This window comes from Coregonus lavaretus, assembly GCF_964263955.1.
Source record: "Coregonus lavaretus genome assembly, chromosome: 11".
Lineage (NCBI taxonomy): Eukaryota > Metazoa > Chordata > Actinopteri > Salmoniformes > Salmonidae > Coregonus > Coregonus lavaretus.
In genome coordinates, this window is record NC_139998.1 from 50,422,954 (window position 1) to 50,444,968 (window position 22,015).

Here is a 22,015-nt window from a genome sequence, read left to right on the forward strand (position 1 = left end):
AGAATGCTGTGGTAGCCATGCTGGTTAAGTGTGCCTTAAATTCTAAATAAATCACTGACAGTGTCACCAGCAAAGCTCCCCCACACCATCACACCTCCTCCTCCATGCTTCACGGTGGGAACCACACATGCGGAGATCATCCGTTACCCTACTTTGCGTCTCACAAAGACATGGCGGTTGGAACCAAAAATCTCCAATTTGGAATCCAGAGGACAAATTTCCACCGGTCTAATGTTCATTGCTCGTGTTTCTTCACCCAAGCAAGACTCTTCTTCTTATTGGTGTCCTTTAGTAGTGGTTTCTTTGCAGCAATTCAACCATGAAGGCCTGATTCACACAGTCTTCTCTGAACAGTTGATGTTGAGATGTGTCAAATGAAATCAAATGAAATCAAATGTTATTTGCCACATGCGCCGAATACAACAGGTGTAGACCTTACAGTGAAATGCTTACAAGCCCTTAACCAACAATGCAGTTTTAAGAAAAAAAGTGTTAAGTAAAAAATAAATACGTAAAAAATTATTAAAGAGCAGCAGTAAAATAAAATAACAGCAGGGAGGCTATATACAGGGGGTACCGGTACAGAGTCAATGTGCCGGGTCACCAGTTAGTCGAAGTAATTGAGGTAATATGTACATGTGGGTAGAGTTAAAGTGACTATGCATAGATAATAAACAGAGTAGCAGCAGCGTAAAAGAGGGGGTGGGGTGGGATGGGGGGTTCAATGCAAATAGTCCGGGTAGCCATGATTAGCAGTTCAAGAGTCTTATGGCTTGGGGGTAGAAGCTGTTAAGAAGCCTTTTGGACCTAGACTTGGCGCTCCGGTACCGCTTGCCGTGCAATAGCAGAGAGAACAGTCTATGACTAGGGTGGCTGGAGTCTTTGACCATTTTTTGGGCCTTCCTCTGACACCGCCTAGTATAGAGGTCCTGGATGGCAGGAAGCATGGCTCCAGTGATGTACTGGGCCATACGCACTACCCTCTGTAGTGCCTTGCGGTCGGAGGCCGAGCAGTTGCCATACCAGGTGGTGATGCAACCAGTCAGGATGCTCTCGATGGTGCAGCTGTATAACTTTTTGAGGATCTGAGGACCCATGCCAAATCTTTTCAGTCTCCTGAAGGGGAATAGGCTTTGTCGTGCCCTCTTCACGACTGTCTTGGTGTGTTTGGACCATGATAGTTTGTTGGTGATGTGGATACCAAGGAACTTGAAGCTCTCAACCTGTTCCACTACAGCCCTGTCGATGAGAATGGGGGCATGCTCAGTCCTCTTTTTTATCCTGTAGTCCACAATCATCTCCTTTGTCTTGATCACGTTGAGGGAGAGATTGTTATCCTGGCACCACATGGCAATGTCTCTGACCTCTTCCCTATAGGCTGTCTCATCGTTGTCGGTGATCAGGCCTACCACTGTTGCGTCATCGGCAAACTTAATGATGGTGTTGGAGTTGTGCCTGACCATGCAGTCATGGGTGAACAGGGAGTACAGGAGGGGACTGAGGACGCACCCCTGAGGGGCCCCCGTGTTGAGGATCAGCGTGGCAGATGTGTTGTTACCTACCCTTACCACCTGGGGGCGGCCCGTCAGGAAGTCCAGGATCCAGTTGCAGAGGGAGGTGTTTAGTCCCAGGGTCCTTAGCTTAGTGATGAGCTTTGAAGGCACTATGGTGTTGAACGCTGAGCTGTAGTCAATGAATAGCATTCTCACATAGGTGTTCCACTTGTCCAGGTGGGAAAGGGCAGTGTGGAGTGCAATAGAGATTGCATCATCTGTGGATCTGTTGGGGCGGTATGCAAATTGGATCGGGTCTAGGGTTTCTGGGATAATGGTGTTGATGTGAGCCAGGACCAGCCTTTCAAAGCACTTCATGGCTACAGACGTGAGTGCTACGGGTCGGTAGTCATTTAGGCAGGTTATATTAGTGTTCTTGGGCACAGGAACTGCTTGAAACATGTTGGTATTACAGACTCAGTCAGGGACATGTTGAAAATGCCAGTGAAGACACTTGCCAGTTGGTCAGCGCATGCTCGGAGTAAACGTCCTGGTAATGTGTCTGGCCCTGTGGCCTTGTGAATGTTGACCTGCTTAAAAGTCTTACTCACATCGGCTACAGAGAGCGTGATCACAGTCATCCGGAACAGCTGATGCTCTCATGCATGCTTCAGTGTTGCTTGCCTCGAAGTGAGTATAGAAGTGATTTAGCTTGTCTGGTAGGCTCGTGTCACTGGGCAGCTCGCAGCTGTGCTTCCCTTTGTAGTCTGTAATAGTTTGCAAGCCCTGCCACATCCGATGAGCGTTGGAGCCGGTGTAGTACGATTCAATCTTAGTCCTGTATTGACTCTTTGCCTGTTTGATGGTTCGTCGGCGGGCTGTTACTTGAACTACTTGAGCATTTATTTGGGCTGCAATTTCTGAGGCTGGTAACTATAATTAACTTATCCTCTGCAGCAGAGGTAACTCTGGGTCTTCCATTCCTGTGGCGGTCCTCATGAGAGCCAGTTTCATCATGGCGCTTTATGGTTTTTGCGACTGCACTTGAAGAAACGTTCAAAGTTCTTGAAATGTTCCGTACTGACTGACCTTCATTTCTTAAAGTAATGATGGACTGTTGTTTCTTTTTGTTTCTCTTTGCTTATTTGAGCTGTTCTTGCCATAATATGGACTTGGTCTTTTACCAAATAGGGCTATCTTCTGTATACCCCCCTACCTTGTCACAACTGATTGGCTCAAACGCATTAAGAAGGAAAGAAATTCCACAAATTAACTTTTAACAAGACACACCTGTTAATTGAAATGCATTCAAAATCATTCCTCATGAAGCTGGTTGAGAGAATGCCGAAAAGAGTGTGCAAAGCTGTCATCAAGGCAAAGGGTTGCTATTTAAAGAATCTCAAATATAAAATATATTTTGATTTATTCAACACTTTTGTGGTTACTACATGATTCCATATGTGTTATTTAATAGTTTTGATGTCTTCACTATTATTCTACAATGTAGAAAATAGTAAAAATAAAGAAAAACCCTTCAATGAGTAGGTGTTCTAAAACTTTTGACCGGTAGTGTACATTTCAGTCTTTGGGTAATATACAGTAACAAAATGCTATTGTTGAAACATCAAATAAATGGTTCTGGTATGAAACACCACACAAATGATCAACACAGTACTAAACACATTCTCGAAACAGATCCTCATGGGTGTACGCTGCCATTAAGAAAGCAGCTACCCACGTCCTTGAAGTGTACTTCTCCAGCAGCAGCTCGTACTGTTCCACTCCTTCCAGACACTCCCATATGGGACACAGGGAGAGGATGGTGAATATCAGCATGTGGAGGCCAAACACACAGCCATGTCTTCCCCAGGTCCTGGGGACCTTTCTGTCTGTCTGTTTGTCTGATATCAGGAGACAGCTGGAGCAGGTGTGTGTGAGCTGCTTCCATTGAGAGTAGAGGACGGGCTCCAGTCTGGCTGGTAGAAGTGGATGTCATACTTCTGGGCCCAGTTGGCGAACACCGTTTTCTCCGTGATGAAGCGGTGGTGGCTGCCGTGCTGGTTGTGCTCGTGGGAGAGATACATCGAGCACTCGTCGGGCCCAGAGGGCTCATAGTAATGATACGGCACTGAGAGATGGGAGGGAGTCCTGTGAAAAGAGGATGAGAAGAGAGAGGGAGAAAGGGGGATATGAAGGGAGAAGTGGGGAGAAGTTTGAGGGAGGAAATGGAAGAGGGGGAAGACAGACAGTGAGAATGGGCAGGGGAGTGACGGAGAGATAGATTAACAGAGAGAAAGAGGGAGAGTGTGCGTGTGAGAGAGAGAGAGAGAGAGAGAGAGAGAGAGAGAGAGAGAGAGAGAGAGAGAGAGAGGAGGGAGGGAGGGAGGGAGGGAGGGAGGGAGGGAGGGAGGGAGAGAGAGAGAGAGAGCGATAGAGAGAACGAGAGAGATGAGAGAGATATCATAAAAATATTTCTTAGCCATGAGAGCCCTGTGCTCATCAAAGCTAGTCCTATGATCCCTGTGATGATCCTGACAGTACTACACTCAGTAGGCTCAGGCCTCAGAGGGGAGTTTGAGCCAGCAGACAGAGGGGCGTTTGAGCCAGCATTAATCATTCACACAGCACAGACATTTGATATGGTCCCATGGACCTGCCTATGGATATCAGCTTAATATCTGGAGTTACTGTAATCTTCCATCAATCTACAGGCGGCAGGTTAGAGCGTTGGGCCAGTAACCAAAAGGTCACTGGTTTGAATACCCGAGCCGACAAGGTGAAACATCTGTCTGTGACCTTGAGCAAGGCACTTAAACCTCATTTGTTCCAGGGGTGCTGTACTACTATGGCTGACCCTGTAAAACAACACATTTCACTGCACCTATCCAGTGTATGTGACAATAAAAACATTTATCTATGCAGTCAGGATATTCAGGACACAAGCATGTACATTGTATTTGCCAGAACATAAATATTCATAATAATAATAATAGTAATACTAGTGATAGTTGCCTATGGAATTTTCAGTAATTAATACTCAAATAAAAAAAAATGCATTCATATACTGTATATTAGTACAGTGGCTTGTGAAAGTATTCACCCCCCTTGGCATTTTTCCTATTTTGTTGCCTTACAACCTGGAATTAAAATTGATTTTGGGGGGTTTGTATCATTTGATTTACACAACATGCCTACCACTTTGAAGATGCAAAATAATTTTTATTGTGAAACAAACAAAAAATAAGAAAAAGAAACAGCACTTGAGCGTGCATAACTATTCACCCCCCCCCCCCCCCCCCCCCCCCGCTGGTGTACAGCAATCTTTAAGTCAGTCCAATTTGTAAATCGCTCTGGATAAGAGCGTCTGCTAAATGACGTAAATGTAAATGTAAATAACACAGATTCTCAATTGGATTGAGGTCTGGGCTTTGACTAGGCCATTCCAATACATTTAAATGTTTCCCCTTAAACCACTCGAGTGTTGTTTTAGCAGTATGCTTAGGGTCATTGTCCTGCTGGAAGGTGAACCTCCGTCCCAACCTCAAATCTCTGGAAGACTGAAACAGGTTTCCCTCAAGAATTTCCCTGTATTTAGCACCATCCATCATTCCTTCAATTCTGACCAGTTTCCCAGTCCCTGCTGATAAAAAACATCCCCACAGCATGATGCTGCCACCACCACGCTTCACTGTAGGAATGGTGTTCTCGGGGTGATGAGAGGTGTTGGGTTTGCGCCAGACATAGCGTTTTCCTTGATGGCCAAAAAGCTCAATTTTAGTCTCATCTGACCAGAGTACCTTCTTCCATATGTTTGGGGAGTCTCCCACATGCATTTTGGCGAACACCAAACGTTTTGCTTATTTTTTTCTTTAAGCAATGGCTTTTTTCTGGCCACTCTTCCGTAATGCCCAGCTCTGTGGAGTGTACGGCTTAAAGTGGTCCTATGGACAGATACTCCAATCTCCGCTGTGGAGCTTTGCAGCTCCTTCAGGGTTATCTTTGGTTTCTTTGTTGCCTCTCTGATTAATGCCCTCCTTGCCTGGTCTGTGAGTTTTGGTGGGCGGCCCTCTCTTGGCAGGTTTGTTGTGGTGCCATATTCTTTTCATTTTTAATAATGGATTTAATGGTGCTCCGTGGTATGTTCAAAGTTTCTGATATTTTTTTATAACCCAACCCTGATCTGTACTTCTCCACAACTTTGTCCCTGACCTGTTTGGAGAGCTCCTTGGTCTACATGGTGCCGCTTGCTTGGTGGTGCCCCTTGCTTAGTGGTGTTGCAGACTCTGGGGCCTTTCAGAACAGGTGTATATATACTGAGATCATGTGACAGATCATGTGACATTTAGATTGCACACAGGTGGACTTTATTTAACTAATTATGTGACTTCCGAAGCTAATTGGTTGCACCAGATCTTATTTAGGGGCTTCATAGCAAAGAGGGTGAATACATATGCACGCACCACTTTTCAGTTATTTATTTTTTTGAATTTTTTTAAACAAGTAATTTTTTTCATTTCACTTCACCAATTTGGACTATTTTGTGTATGTCCATTACATGAAATCAAATACAAATCCATTTAAATTACAGGTTGTAATGCAACAAAACAGGAAAAACGCGAACAGGGATGAATGTTTTTGCAAGGCACTGTATATAGTATATATATACATATATATAGTATTCATTTTTTATATCTGTGTCCATATTGTCCATGTGTTTCTAGTGGATAGACCATATTGTTCAAGAAAAATTGCCTAATTAATTTTAAAAAGCACAGTATCTAATCAACAATGTCATTATTTTCAATGAACTCTGCAACTCTCACACTGTGCAGAACCCAACCCACCTGCAGAAGTCCGGAGACACCATGCCATAGACATTGACCCTGTCACAGAGTTCCAGGGCAATGGCCATTGTGAACCAGCCAGTGCTCAGCCACGTGTTAGAGGTCTTCCTGGATGAGAAGGTGAATGGAAACAAGACATGTTCAACAAAATGTATAAAATGGTAATCATGACAAAACTTCCCTATGTGGTGCTCGCAGTGACATCCATTCTGGCCAAGGCCCTCAATTTATTGGTTAATTTTGAATACCATAAGTTTTCACACTGCCATATTTCTAATTTAAATGATTTTACATGAAATGGCGGTTTCAAGGCCAATAAACAGCCATCAAACCGGTGCCCCCTGTAATATGGAGCCCTCTCATCTACTGAGCCGTCAAGGCTAGTTTGTCGGGGCTGCATGGACCTGCCAGACCTGCCAGCCATACCAGCCCCTCGATGGGCACTGGGGGATATCCCAGCTGGCAGTGGTGCCACTCCTGTCTGGGCTCATCCTGTGTGCTATCTGCCAGATAGAGTGCCAGGGAGAGTGCCAGCCAGTGAGAGTCTGGTAGGACCTGTAATCGGTTTCTGCTCCCAGCTCTGACTCAGTGACATCATCTTGTGAGGCAGTGTAGCGCTTCTGTAACTTCCTGTCAACAGTTAATGAAGACACCAATTATCTTGTAGCATCGTAGCATATGTACCTGTCATGTAGCTGCTGGAGACACGGCTAATTTGGATTGCTAGTCGCTAATCTGTCAGCATCTATTAATGATTAGTACGTTGGGTTGGCTTCCTATGACATAAATGTTTAAGCGTCACTTACTGTAGGCTTGCTACCAAGCTTATGACGCTGTACCTGACTGACTGACTGGGATAACTGCAGTTTGCCAGAGGAGAGTTGAGCAGACATTGATATAGCACACATCCAACATACACAGCAACATTGTGTATTCACATTCATTGGAATTATTCAACTTTGATTGTGTTCAAAAGTGGGAACACAATTTTTTTTGTATGTCATCAATCCACACAAAATACTCTGTAATGTCAAAGTGGAAGAAATGTTTTTTTGTTTTTTGTTTTTGATTAATATAAATTAAATAACTAAAATATTGTCGTTGCATAAGTATTCAACTCTAAGTCTCTAAGCTGAGGTGATTAAACTGCTTGGAGTAACCCTGGATTGTAAACTGTCATGGTCAAAACATATTGATACAACAGTAGCTAAGATGGGGAGAAGTATGTCCATAATAAAGTGCCACTCTACCTTCTCAACAGCACTATCAACAAGGCAGGTCCTAAAGGCCCTAGTTTTGTCACACCTGGACTACTGTTCAGTCGTGTGGTCAGGTGCAACAAAAAAGGACTTATGAAAATTGCAATTGGCTCAGAACAGGGCAGCACGGCTGGCCCTTGGATGTACACAGAGAGCTAACATAATATGCATGTCGATCTCTCCTGGCTCAAAGTGGAGGAGAGATTGACTTTATCACTACTTGTGTTTATGAGAGGTGTTGACATGTTGGGTGCACTGAGCTGTCTGTTTGAGCTACTGGCGCACAGCTCGGTCACCCATGCATACCCCACAAGACATGCCACCAGAGGTCTCTTCACAGTCCCCAAGTCCAGAACAGACTATGGGAGGCGAACAGTACTACATAGAGTCATGACTACATGGAACTCTATTCCACATCAAGTAACTGATGAAAGTAGTACAATTAGATTTAAAAAACGGATAAAAAAACATCTTATGGAACAGCGGGGACTGTGAAGCAACACAAACATAGGCGCAGACACATGCATACACACACACGATAACATGCGCACTATACACACATGTACACATGGATTTTTGTACTGTAGATATGTGGTAGTGGTGGAGTAGGGGCCTGAGGGCACACAGTGTGTTGTGAAATCTGTGAATGTATTGTAATGTTTTTAAAATTTTATGAACTGCCTTAATTTTGCTGGACCCCAGGAAGAGTAGCTGCTGCCTTGGCATCAGCTAATGGGGATCCATAATAAAGACAAATAAGCACTTTACACACCTGGCTTGTGCAATATTAGCCCAATACTACTTTTATAATTCTTCAAGCTCCGTCAAGATGTTGAGGATCATGGATAGACAGCAATTTTCAAGTCTTGCCATAGATTTTCAAGCAGATTTAAGTCAAAACTGTAACTTAGCCACTCAGAAACATTCACTGTCTTCTTGGTAAGCAACTCCAGTGATTATTTGGCCTTGTGTGTAGGTTATTGTCCTGCTGAAAGGTGAATGAATCTCCCAGTGTCCGTTGGAAAGCAGACTGAAGCAGGTTTTCCTTTAGGATTTTGTCTGTGCTTAGCTCCATCCCGTTTCTTTTTATCCTGAAAAATGCCACAGTATTTGCCAATGTCAAGCATACCCATACCATGATGCAGCCACCACCATGCTTGAAAATAAGGAGGCAGTTACTCAGTGATGTGTTGTATAGGATTTGCCCCAAACATAAGGCTTTGCATTTAGGCCAAAAAGTGTATTCCCTTTTTTAATTTTTAATTTTTTCAGTATTACTTTGGTGCCTTGTTGCACACAGGATGCATGTTTTGTAATATTTTTAATAAATATATTTGTATTCTTCTTTTCACGCTGTAATTTAAGTCATTATTGTGGAGTCGCTACAATGTTGTTGATCCATCCTCAGTTTTCTCCCATCAAAGCCATTTAACTCTGTAACCGTGGCCAATGGCCTCATGGAGCAGTTCATTCCTGTCCTGCTGCTCAGTTCAGAAGGACGACTGTATCTTTGTTGTGTCTGGTTGGTTTAATACATAATCCACAGCATAATTACTAACTTGACCATGCTTAAAGAGATATTCAATGTCTGATTTGTTATTGTTACCCATCTACCAATCACTGCCCTTCTATATGAGGCTTTTATGAATCTGTCAACCCCTATTATTTTACACAGAGTGAGTCCATGCAACTTATTATGTGATTTGTTAAGCCACATTTTACTCGTGAACTAATTTAGGCTGGCCTAAACAACCACTATATTTTAGATATCAAATTTGTATTATTAATAAAAATAAAAATAAGTTTTTTCTTCCACTTTGACATTACAGAGTATTTTGAGGAGAATATTAACGAAACGTTACAATTAAATCAATTGTAATCCCATTCGTAACAAAATAAAACGTGAAGAAATCCAAAGGTATGAATACTTTTGCAATGCACTGTAGCTGTTAACTTTTCACAACATTGTGTTCACAGTTGTGTCGAGGTAAAAACAGTCATTGTTGTTTCTTCTTCTACCTCTACCATTCACAACGTGATTCAGCCATGGTTTTTATTCGGGACAGTGTTATTGTACTTACAGATAGTCTCTCTAGCTGCATCGTGAGCTTCAATTGGACTCTCGTATCCCCTTGCTCTACACTACATCCTCTTGAGTCTTCAACATATATTCAGAGTGCTTTGAACTAAATCCCATTAATGATACTGTGAGTGGTCGGGTGGTTGTTGGGATTTCTTACTTAGTCTTTTGTTAAGAGCGTCAAAAATGCTCGACAGCAGCTTTTAAATTAGAATGTGTATGTGTATTAGAATATGTATGTGTATTAAAATGTGTTTTAGAATATGTATGTCTTTTAAATTGTGTATTAGAATATGTATGCTCAAGAGCACTGAAAACAATGCATTCGGCTTCCCTGGCTAATCTTGATTCAAGTCCTCAAACACAGTGACTGTATTCTTCAGAAGTCATCCTTGACCAGAATTGGACAGTCAGATTCACAAAGTCAAAACCCAATGATATTATTGACCCAAGGGTCAAAACGTCAAAATCCTACCTGTCTTTTCCCGTTTCATTTTTGAAGAGCTCGTCAAACTCCAGCATCTTGAGGTGGGAGATGACATAGACCTTGAGCTTGGGAAGCAGCTGGTTGACCAGACGCAGGTTGTTGAAGACACTGCCTTTGCCGTCGCGCCGCATGGAGCTGGTGGGTCCCCAGAACAGGAAGACCGAGTCCTGGTTGGCGTTGAGCAGCTCCTGCTGGCTCTGCAGCACCCTCTGCACGCTGGAGTGGGCGATGACGCGCAGGCTAGTGCGCCGGCCCACATCCTGATGGAAATTGTTTCCGTTCGGGGCATTGTTCATGCGGATGACGCACTCGGTGCGGTCGATTTCCTCCCCGCGGTTGCTGCCGGTAAGGTGGCCCGAGCTGGACACCAGGGCACAGCAGTTACAGTGCATCCTCAGAGGCTGGGGGGGAAGGTCAATAGGTCAAAGACGGTATAGTACAGTGAGATCAGGGGTTACAGTGGCCATTAAACAACATAAAAAATGCATGCTTCCTTCTTTCCTTGCCCTGAAATTATGTAGCTAACAGCATTGGACAAGTGAAAGCACGGTACCCACCACATTGCAAATAAGGATGCATGTTTGAAGTTTTCAAACAGAATCTGCACTCTCTGGGGCCGAGCAAAGCCCAAAGGGTCTTCTACAGGAATCACACAATCCTTTATCATTCAATAGAATATGAGACCATATTCACCGAGTACATTTTGGCTGAGTATCTACCTATGCCTTTAACAAAATAAGTACAAGTGTTTAAAATTGAATGCAATCCTCCCTCTCTGTCATCGAGGTCAATGGACACATGGAGGAGTGAGATCCATGGCATCAGATTCAGATCTCCCTGCCAAGAGGAAAACTGTACTGTCCAAAATCCAACAGCACAATCAATACCTGCTACAGCACAGAGTACAAGGCCAGGCAAAACGGCATCCATCTCTAATAGTAAAAACCCTGAGACCCGCTCATGAATTATTCTAAGGCTTAATGCAGAGGCCCATTGGCATTCAGAGCTGTACTCTGGGCTTCCTGCTTGACTGGGGCCTGTGGGCCTTGTGCATACATTCATATACTGTATACATACAGGGGAGATTACCGACTTCACTGCCTCACTGCCTCCTGATCCCACTCTACTGTTTACACATTTCTTCCTATAATCTCTGTGATTGCACACATATTAATTACCAAGGGAAACTTAGAGGAAATGGAGATGGCCCTGAGCACGATGTGGGAAGTGTGTGTGAAGACACAGAAGATAATGAAGACAGAAGATAATGAAGACAGAAGATAATGAAGACAGAAGATAATGAAGAAGAAAAAAGTCAGGAAGTTTGGGGCGGAGCTAGAAAGTTGGCTGTCAGAAGTATTACAATGTAAATGTACTTTTAATCCGTCTGTCTGCATATTTCAAGACATGTCATATGGGGGTGTAGTGAGATACCCAATGGGCTGGACGATTCTCTTCATCACAGTATGAAAATGTATGCACTCACTAACTGTAAGTCGCTCTGGATAAGAGCGTCTGCTAAATGACTACAATGTTAAATGTAAATCACTCATCTTGAAAAAACGTATACTAAAAAAGTGGAAATCAATGAATCCGCCATCATTAACACAATGGAATTTTTTTTATGATTTATTATTTAAATATTTAAAAAGCATGGGCGACAGAGAAAAACAAATGGATACAATTTAAGGCCAAGTGGCAAACACTAATGCAGGTACTAGGGATGGGGGTGTGAGCATGCGGGTCTGGGTAGATGAGAATAAGTCATTGTTTGTGTGCGTCTGTAAATTGTTGTTCGTATGTATAAGTTTGTATATCGAGTAAAAAAAGATAATGAATAAACCAAAACAAATAAAAAAAAGATAATGAAATGCCTGCAGCCTGAGGTTGTCTTCTCCTTCCCGATGTGTCCGGATGAGTGATCCGGGTACTCCTATTATGGTAACATGCATCACAGGATGTGAATTTTAATTTCTAACTATAGCCTTTTTCCTAGCAATAGTGTGGATGTATCGTTCCTTTGTGCTAGCCAGACATCCTACATGTAGACAATAAATAATTACACGCCCAGCCACCTGATTATAGCCTACACAATCTCCTGCCGCGCTACAAAAATAACTCGGGAGGACATAATGTTTATATCTTCTTTCTTCTTTATGTCTGCAGATATGGAACACACTCCCCATGGCAAGACAAACCACTCTTCTTACTAATTCCTACTTAATGCAGTACAATGCAATACAAGAAAATGATGGCAGACGTGTAATTCATGTTGGTTTAGTTCCAGTATTTTCCCTGTCGGTAGGTCTTCATGCCTGTCACTTCTAATGAAACGCAACAGTTTTTTACTGGTAGCTTGTTCTTTGTCTCTGATCTCTGCGGCTTTCTGAGGCTGTGTTGCTTTCTTTACCTGAACTGACTATGTTTGTCTGATATTTGGATTTGACATAATGGAATTGTTTTTATATTACATTAAGGAATATCAGGGCAGCAAATGCAGACATTGCCCAAGCAATGACGTTCAACTCTATTCATGTATCCTACTTGTGGCCTGGAGCATCAGGGACTAAATTGTCTTTGACAGTCTGTGCCCAGAGCTTCTGTCAGCTCAATGATTCTACGTGGATATAGCAATGACTTATCAACTTAATTCTGAGGAAAAGGTTGAAACTGAGAATGCTTAAGAGGAGAAACCAAGGATTCTCAAACAACACTGTTGGCAGCCGTGTGACCTGAGTCCTTTTCCCTGTACTACTAGTTTATCAGTAGTAGTCATCTTGTTATGGGTTGAACTTATGTGTGTTACATATAGACGAATGGGACAGTAAAGAAGGAGTTTGTCTCTGTTGGGCAAGTATGTCTGCAAGGGTTGTATAAACATGTGTTGCACAAGTGGATAGAAGGCATCTGTCTGGGTTAGGACAAAGTCACGGTTGAGTTACTGTTCAGCAAGTTCTAGTTTCTGTACGAAACGGCAAGATTGCGGTCAACGTCGAAGTAAAAATAACAGGATGTAGAGAAATAAACAGAGCCATACAGCGCTTCCGGCCCACTCTACTGGCCCACTTTCCTTTATCAGACTTTGCATATGAAGAAAAGGAAGTGTAAATCAAGCAGGAGAAACAGAGCCATTCAGCCCACTTGCCTTTATGTGACTTTGCAATTCAGCTGAAGCATCCAGTTGGGGTAATAAATCTGGTTTTAGCTTTGACAGTCTCCGCCTGTACCTGATTACATTTTCATCATTTAACAGACGCTCTTATCCAGAGCAACTTCCCCCATGGAAATCGAAACCACAACCCTGGCGTTGCAAGCACCATGCTCTACCAACTGAGCTACACGGGACTATAATAGATTAGAACCTAACATCAGATTATTGAATCAAATCTTATTACATAGATTCATCATTATGGAAGTTACCTGATTGAAGTCTTGAAATTAAACAAAAATTAATAAGAATTGTGCGGATCGATGCATTTCCACATGTTCGTTTTAGATGTGTTACATTATGAACCAATTTCAATCACAGGAGGCTGATGGGGGGAGAACGGCTCATAATAATGGCCGGAACGGAGCAAATGGAATGGCATCAAACACCTAGAAGCTATGTGTTTGATGTATTTGATACCATTCCACCCATTACGCTCCAGTCATTAGAACGAGCCCGTTCTCCCTAATTAAGGTGCCACCAACCTATTGTGATTTCAATATGAGCACACCTACCTACAGTATGCAGTAGGAACTTGACTAATTTGACCGTCTGTCTCATCCATCATTCATAACAAGAAAATATTCCTATTCCACTCAAACTGTACGTCCCAAATGGCACCCTATTCCCTATATAGTGCACTACCTTTGGCCAGGTCTCACAGGGCTCTGTGTAGGGAATAGGGTGCCATTTGGGACACGGCCCCAGAGTTAGCATGGTAGTGGGACGTTGGCAGGTTCAGCCTTCATATAACTCTAATGTGGAGTAGATTAGATTAGCTGAGCTACAATAAATAGACCACAGAGCTCACAGCACAACATACAGTTACGAGTACAGCTCCAACCCAGTCAGTTACCAGCCACACAGCAACTGATCACTATCATGCTGCTTAGACTCTACCCAGGAAACCAGCATCGTAATTGCTTTGAGAACAACGCCATCCATTTAGCTTCTCTCATTATTTCTGTCTAGCTAGCTACCTCCTAGAATACTCATACACAGCACCCAAGGCGGACAGTAGCCTCGATTTCCAGTCTTGCAGTTCTGGTACATGTAATATTTCAGAAACAATGGTCTGACTTGTGAGACTAGGAGCACAGAGCCCTTCCTTTATGATGGATAGATACAGTAGGCCTCCACCTCAGGGGAAATGTCGGAGTTGAGGCATTTGATGGGCCGAGGGGAATCATGAGACACCACTGTGAGTGCTGTTGGCTGGTCTTTGTTGCCTCTACGTAGGCTTAAACACTGGTATATTATGATATATAAGGCCATTATGGGAAAATGATCTCTGCTAAATACCAGTTACGGTCTCACTCCTACTTACTTTTAACAGTTCCTAAAATCAGAACGGATCATGGCAAAAAGTGTTTTAGCTACTCTGCTCCGTGGTCTTGGAATTCTCTCCAGACCAGCTTGAAACTCCAGGATCTTGTTTCCTTGGAGGAGTTTAAAAGTTTGGTTGACTCGCATGTTGCTGAAGAATTTGATTGTCATTAGGACTTGATGCGGTGGTACATATGATAGATTTTTAAAAAATCTATGACGCTTATAAGTTTCTGTAATTGAAATGTATGTGTGTCTACATCAAATTTTTTTTTTTGGGGTGTGTCTATGTCTGTAATTTGTTACAGAATGTCTGATCTTTGTCTTAAACATTGTTCCCCCCATGCTGATGTCTTAGTTGGACCAGGTCTCTCTTGAAAAATAGATGTTTATCTCAATGACACTAACCTAAAAAAAAATAGTAGGTTATGTTTTTAGATCAGATTAAGAAAATTCTGAAAAATACCAATATTCAGAACCTGTGTAACAGAGGAGCCCGTTTGACTTTGAAGACAGGGAGGAAATCATATGGTGCTTTTCCATTCATTTGCTGTTGTGAAATATTGCTGGATCTACAAAACAGATGGCCTGGGACGTGGACTTCTCTCAACATAAAACCGCTTTTGAGGTTTGAAAACATCTGACAAACAAAATTGTTTTACTGTAGTGTCCCTTTAAGATGGATTGGCAATTGCTGACTCTTTTAAATGTTAATACAGTTGTTTCTTCTAACTAATGTAATACAGAAGGTTTGATCAGAGCACCAGCATTCTCATAGCTCCATTAACACTAGAAAAGCAGAGGCAGTCATTTTGACTGTATATGAATTAAAAATTCTAACGTTTAAGTCACGCCTCCCTCCGTTCTCAACTTTTCCTAAATAAGTCTCTTCAACACATGTATGTTGTTAGAATGCAAGAATTTGTGTTTTAAGCAGTTTTAAGAGGAGAAGTCATTTTTTCCACAGGAGTCAAATGCAGGTAAGACATTTTGATTTCTATACTGAACAAAAATATAAACACAACATGCAACAATTTTACAGATTTTAGAGTTCATATAAGGAAATCAGTGAATTGAAATAAATAAATTAGGCCCTACTATGGATTTCACATGACTGGGAATACAGATACGCATCTGTTGGTCACAGATACCTTAAAAAATGGTAGGGGTATGGATCAGAAAACCAGTCACTATCTGGTGTGACCACAATTTGACTCATGCAGCGCGCCACATCTCCTTCGCATAGAGTTGATCAGCGTGTTGATTGTGGCCTGTTGAATGTTGTCCCACTCCTCTTCAATGGCTGTGCGAAGTTGATGGATAATGGCAGGAACTGGAACACGCTGTCGTCCACGTCGATCCAAAGCATCCCAAACATGCTCAATGGGTGACATGGCTGGTGAGTATGCAGGCCATGGAATAACTGGGACATTTTCAGCTTCCAGGAATTGGGTACAGATCCTTGCGACATGGGGCCGTGCATTATCATGCTGAAACATGAGGTTATGGCAGCGGATGAATGGCACGACAATGGGCCTCAGGATCTCATCACGGTATCTCTGTGCATTCAAATTGCCATCAATAAAATGCAATTGTGTTCATTGTCCGTAGCCATACACGTGGTCTGCGGGTGTGAGGCCGGTTTGACGTACTGCCAAATTCTCTAAAACAACGTGGAGGCAGCTTACGATAGAAAAATTAACCTTACATTCTCTGGCAACAGCTCTGGTGGACATTCCTGCAGTCAGCCTGCCAATTGCACGCTCACTCAGCATTGTCTGTGGCATTGTGTTGTGTGTCAAAACTGCACATTTTAGAGTGGCCTTTTATTGTCCCCAGCACAAGGTGCACCTGTGTAATGATCATGCCTTTTAATCAGCTTCTTGATATGCCACACCTGTCAGGTGAATGGATTATCTTGACATAGGAGAAATAAGCTTTTTGTGCGTATGGAACATTTTTGGGATCTTTTATTTCAGCTCACGAAACATGGGACCAACACTTTACATGTTGCATTTATATTTTTGTTCAGTGTATATAGTGTATATAGGGGGCGGCAGGTAGCTTAGTGGGTAAGAGCGTTGTGCCAGTAACCGAAAGGTCGCTGGTTCTAATCCCCGAGCCGACTAGGTGAAAAATCTGTCGATGTGCCTTTAAGGAAGGCACTTAACCCTAATTGCTCCTGTAAATCGCTCTGGATAAGAGCGTCTGCTAAATGACTCAAATGTAAATCAGAAAGAGCAGATTCAGAGGTTTCCAACACACTTACCGTTGTCAAATAACTCTCAAAATTAAAGAGATGAGCTCCATTTCGAAAATATACCTTTTTCCAAGAGTAACCACTGTTCGTTTGCGCTCCACACGTGAGCACGCAGCAGCAGATCACCTACAGTAACATAAACTAATGAAAATGCTATTGTGTTCTTGAAATACATAGTTTTTTGTATTGTTATGTTACCCAAGACCTTCATAAACACAACCAAATGATAATTTTTCCAATAGCATTATTACATTTATTTATTACTGTTAGAATGTTTCAATCAAAATGGCTGCTCATTGGCGCAATAAGGGGGGTAGTGAGGCCCGGCAGTTTAAGTGTTAATTACACAGAAAGTCCTCACCACAGTTTAAAACTCATTCATCTTTTCTCCCAGTGACACATTCAGACAGGACTCCCTAAACTTTCTCTGTTTCCTTAGGTGGTGGAATAACGGATCAAGATCAAGGTCTAAGGCACTGCATCTCAGTGCTTGAGGCGTCACTACAGACCCCCTGGTTCCAGGCTGTATCACAACCGGCCGTGATTGGGAGTCCCATAGGGTAGCGCACAATTGGCCCAGCGTCGTCCGGGTTTGGCCGGTGTAGGCCGTCATTGTAAATAAGAATTTGTTCTTAACTGACTTGCCTTGTTAAATAAAAAATAAAATGAAAGTGCCCTGATTCTCACTGGAACCTCAGAGGGGATAGTAAACTTCGGTGGACAAATCCTTGTTAAAGGCCCACTCTGTTATATTTATGATCATTTAAATGAATGATAAATACCACTGCAATTATATACACTACCGGTCAAAAGTTTTAGAACACCTACTCATTCAAGGGTTTTTCTTTATTTTTACTATTTTCTACATTGTAGAATAATAGTGAAGACATCAAAACTATGAAATAACACATATTGAATCATGTAGTAACCAAAAAAGTGTTAAACAATTCAAAATATATTTTATATTTGAGATTCTTCAAATAGCCACCCTTTGCCTTGATGACAGCTTTGCACACTCTTGGCATTCTCTCAACCAGCTTCATGAGGTAGTCACCTGGAATGCATTTCAATTAACAGGTGTGCCTTCTTAAAAGTTAATTTGTGGATTTTCTTTCCTTCTTAATGCGTTTGAGCCAATCAGTTGTGTTGTGACAAGGTAGGGGTGGTATACAGAAGATAGCCCTATTTGGTAAAAGACCAAGTCCATATTATGGCAAGAACAGCTCAATTAAGCAAAGAGAAACGACAGTCCATCATTACTTTAAGACATGCAGGTCAGTCAAAACGGAACATTTCAAGAACTTTGAACAATCAAGCGCTATGATAAAACTGGCTCTCATGAGGACCGCTACAGGAATGGAAGACCCAGAGTTACTTCTGCTGCAGAGGATAAGTTCATTAGAGTTACCAGCCTCAAAAATTGCAGCCCAAATAAATGCTTCACAGAGTTCAAGTAACAGACACATCTCAACATCAACTGTTCAGAGGAGACAGTGTGAATCCGGCCTTCATGGTTGAATTGCTGCAAAGAAACCACTCCTAAAGGACACCAATAGAAGAAGAGACTTGCTTGGGCCAAGAAACACGAGCAATGGACATTAGACCAGTGGAAATGTGTCCTTTGGTCTGGAGTCCAAAATTGAGATTTTTGGTTCCAACCGCCGTGTCTTTGTGAGACGCAGTGTGGGTGAACGGATGATCTCCGCATGTGTGGTTCCCACCGTAAAGCATGGAGGAGGAGGTGAAAGTCACCCAGTAAAATACTACTTGAGTAAAAGTCTAAAAGTATTTGGTTTTAAATATACTTAAGTATCAAAAGTAAATGTAATTGCAAAAATATTCTTAAGTATCAAAAGTAAAAGTATAAATCATTTCAAATTACTTATATTAAGCAAACTAGATGGATAGCCAGGGGCACTCTCCAACACTCAGTCATAACAAAGCATTTGTGTTTAGTGTGTCCGCCAGATCAGAGGCAGTAGGGATGACCAGGGATGTTCTCTTGATAAGTGCGTGAACTTGACCATTTTCCTGTCCTGCTAAGCATTCAAAATGTAACAAGTACTTTTGGGTGTCAGGGAAAATGTATGGAGTTTAAAGTACATTATTTTATTTTGGAATGTAGTGGAGTAAAAGTTGTCAACAATATAAATACTAAAGTACAGATACCCCAAAAACGACTTAAGTAGTACTTTAAAGTATTTTTACTTAAGTACTTTACACCATTGCTTGTGCACGTGATACTAAAACTTGAAACTTGAAACAAAAACTGCAGCTTTCCACTTAGATCCAAGATGGACAACACAGTTGCCTCTCACAAGATGATGATATTCATTACTTCCCGTCAGCTTATCTCAAGGCTCTGATTGGTCTTGTCTATCTAGTGGTGCTCTTGGATTAATGAGGACTGGGATCCTTTTGAAAATGGTCTGTCAGTGAGGAGGAATTACAGCAGCAGCACAGCCAATGGGCTACGTGTGTTAATGACATCCAGAGGATGACGTCCAATAAGGTTAGCCGTGGTTCGGTTGAGCATTGATCTAGCTAGCCTCTGTCTAGGCCTATAGGTTATGTGGTCTAAGGCACAGTATCTCAGCGCTTGAGGCGTCACTACAGACCCCCTGATTCGATTCCAGGCTGTATCACAACCGGCCGTGATTGGGAGTACCATAGGGCGGCACACAATTGGCCCAGCATCGTCCGGGTTTGGCCGGTGTAGGCTGTCATTGTAAATAAGAATTTGTTCTTAACTGACTTGCCTAGTTAAATAAAGGTAAAAATAAAATAGGTTATGTGGTTAACCTTTTACTGCAGTGAGCTAAATCAGGGTCACAGAGCGATTCTTGGTAGTCTTAAACAAATCTACTTATAGACCTCACACACTATGACGAGTACTGAAGATACGAAGAGGAAGGAATCAACAATGTAACGGTTTACTTAACACTGAGCAAGAGCACAACAACGCGCGAGTACACAACATGACACTAACAATCACACACAACACAACACTGAACATTCCAGGGCTATATAGGGGTGGTGATGAGATTATGAGGTGCAGGTGCGCTGGAGGTGATTAGGGTGCGTTGGGTTTCGATTCCAGTGTTGCCGAGGTGGTGCGCTCAGATCGGTGGCTCAGTAGACCGGCGAATCAGAGCGCCGGAGGGGAGCAACGGGAGGAGACGTGACACACACATGGTTATGGGCTTAAAAAAGAAGACACCTGTACCATGTCAGATATAGAGTTGAAATGGATTCAGTTTTGAGTTTGCATCCCAATATTACACTTTATATACATCACAGAAGACTGAAATATAACAAAACTGTTTGACATACTGTAGAAACACTGGATTTTCATCGGGTTTTTAAAAATAATCTTTATTAATTAAGAAATTATGAAAAATATTAATAGCATTCCACCCCTGAGGCCAAAGAGGGCGATTTTGATATGTTAGGCAGGAATGCACTGATTCGCTTTGTTAGGAATTTTACAGGTACTACTTTTTGAAGGGGTTTCTGGAGCTTTTGTCTGGTGTTCTATATAACTGGTATTTGTAAAGGGCATCATTGAGAGGGAGTCTCAAAAATAAGTTCTGCACTTTTGATTTTCTTTGGTTATCTACATGTTCCTGTCTAGTTCCGATGATTACTGCATCAAAAAGGAAGGCATTAAAATTAAAGTTGTGGATTGCAGCACTGGAATAATGAGTCATGAACACACACACACGCACACACACATTAACACTGACTCACAAAGACATACACATGTTAGCAGGGAGATTTACAGAAAAGACAGGTTTTGTGATTAACATGTGTAAAGGCCAGTGCTCTTTAAAGGTCAACATCTCTTTAACAGGAACAGGCAAAGCAACAGAGGGGTGGTGGAGGGAGAGGGGGTTGAGAGGAATAGGGGAGGAGAGGGGGAGAGGGAGGAGAGGAAGAGAGGGAGGAGAGGGGTAGGGGAGGAGAGGGTAGTGAGAGGGGTAGGGGAGGAGATGGGGAGAGAAGGGTGAGCGGGGTAGGGGAGGAGAGGGTAGTGAGAGAGGTAGGGGAGGAGATGGGGAGAGAAGGTGAGAGGGGTAGGGGAGGAGAGGGAGCGAAGGAGGAGAGGAAGAGAGGGAGGAGAGGGAGGAGAGGGGGAGAGGGAGGAGAGGAGAGGGGTAGGGGAGGAGCGGGGGAGAGGGAGGAGAGGAGAGGAGAGGGGGAGTGGGAGGAGAGGGAGGAGAGTGAGGAGAGGAGAAGAGGGAGGAGAGGAGAAGAGGGAGGAGATGAGGAGAGGGATGAGAGGAGGAGAGGGAGGAGAGGGAGGACAGGGGGAGAGGGAGGAGAGGAGGAGAGGGAGGAGAGGAGGAGAGGGAGGAGAGGGAGGAGAGGGGGAGAGGGAGGAGAGGGAGGAGAGGGGGAGAGGGAGGAGAGGGAGGAGAGGAGGAGAGGGGGATAGGGAGGAGAGGAGGAGAGGGAGGAGAGGGGGAGAGGGGGGAGATGGAGGAGAGGGGGGAGAGGGAGGAGAGGGGTAGGGGAGGAGAGGAGGAGAGGAGGAGAGGGAGGAGAGGGAGGAGAGGGGGCGAGGGAGGAGAGGAGGAGAGGGAGGAGAGGAGGAGAGGGGGGAGATGGAGGAGAGGGAGGAGAGGAGGAGAGGGAGGAGAGGGAGGAGAGGGGGAGAGGGAGGAGAGGGAGGAGAGGGGGAGAGGGAGGAGAGGAGGGGAGGGAGGAGAGGAGGAGAGGGAAGAGAGGGGTAGGGGAGGAGAGGGGGAGAGGGAGGAGATGGAAGAGAGGTAAGAGAGGAGGAGAGGGGGAGATGGAGGAGAGGGAGGAGAGGAGGAGAGGGAGGAGAGGGGGAGAGGGAGAAGAGGGAGGAGAGGAGGGGAGGGAGGAGAGGGGTAGGGGAGGAGAGGAGAGGGGGAGAGGGAAGAGATGGAGGAGAGGGGGAGAGGGAGGAGAGGATGAGAGGGGGATAGGGAGGAGAGGAGGAGAGGGAGAGGAGGAGAGGGGGGAGATGTAGGAGAGGGAGGAGAGGGAGGAGAGGAGGAGAGGGAGGAGAAGAGGAGAGGGAGGAGAGGG

At 43.5% G+C, this 22,015-nt stretch overlaps 1 protein-coding gene across 1 annotated transcript in view; it reads right to left on the bottom strand.

Moving 5' to 3' along the window:
* Positions 1 to 2,950: 2,950 nt before the first annotated feature.
* Positions 2,951 to 22,015, bottom strand: part of LOC311137580 (alpha-N-acetylgalactosaminide alpha-2,6-sialyltransferase 5-like) — a gene marked incomplete at its 5' end in the record, with an annotated part of 38,708 nt that continues 19,643 nt past the window's right edge. Inside the window, 3 exons of the mRNA XM_084172091.1 lie at positions 2,951 to 3,641; positions 6,338 to 6,445; positions 10,152 to 10,564. Coding sequence (XP_084028217.1) covers positions 3,401 to 3,641; positions 6,338 to 6,445; positions 10,152 to 10,564 — 762 coding nt within the window. The 3' untranslated portion in view covers positions 2,951 to 3,400. The remainder of the gene's footprint in view (positions 3,642 to 6,337; positions 6,446 to 10,151; positions 10,565 to 22,015) is intronic.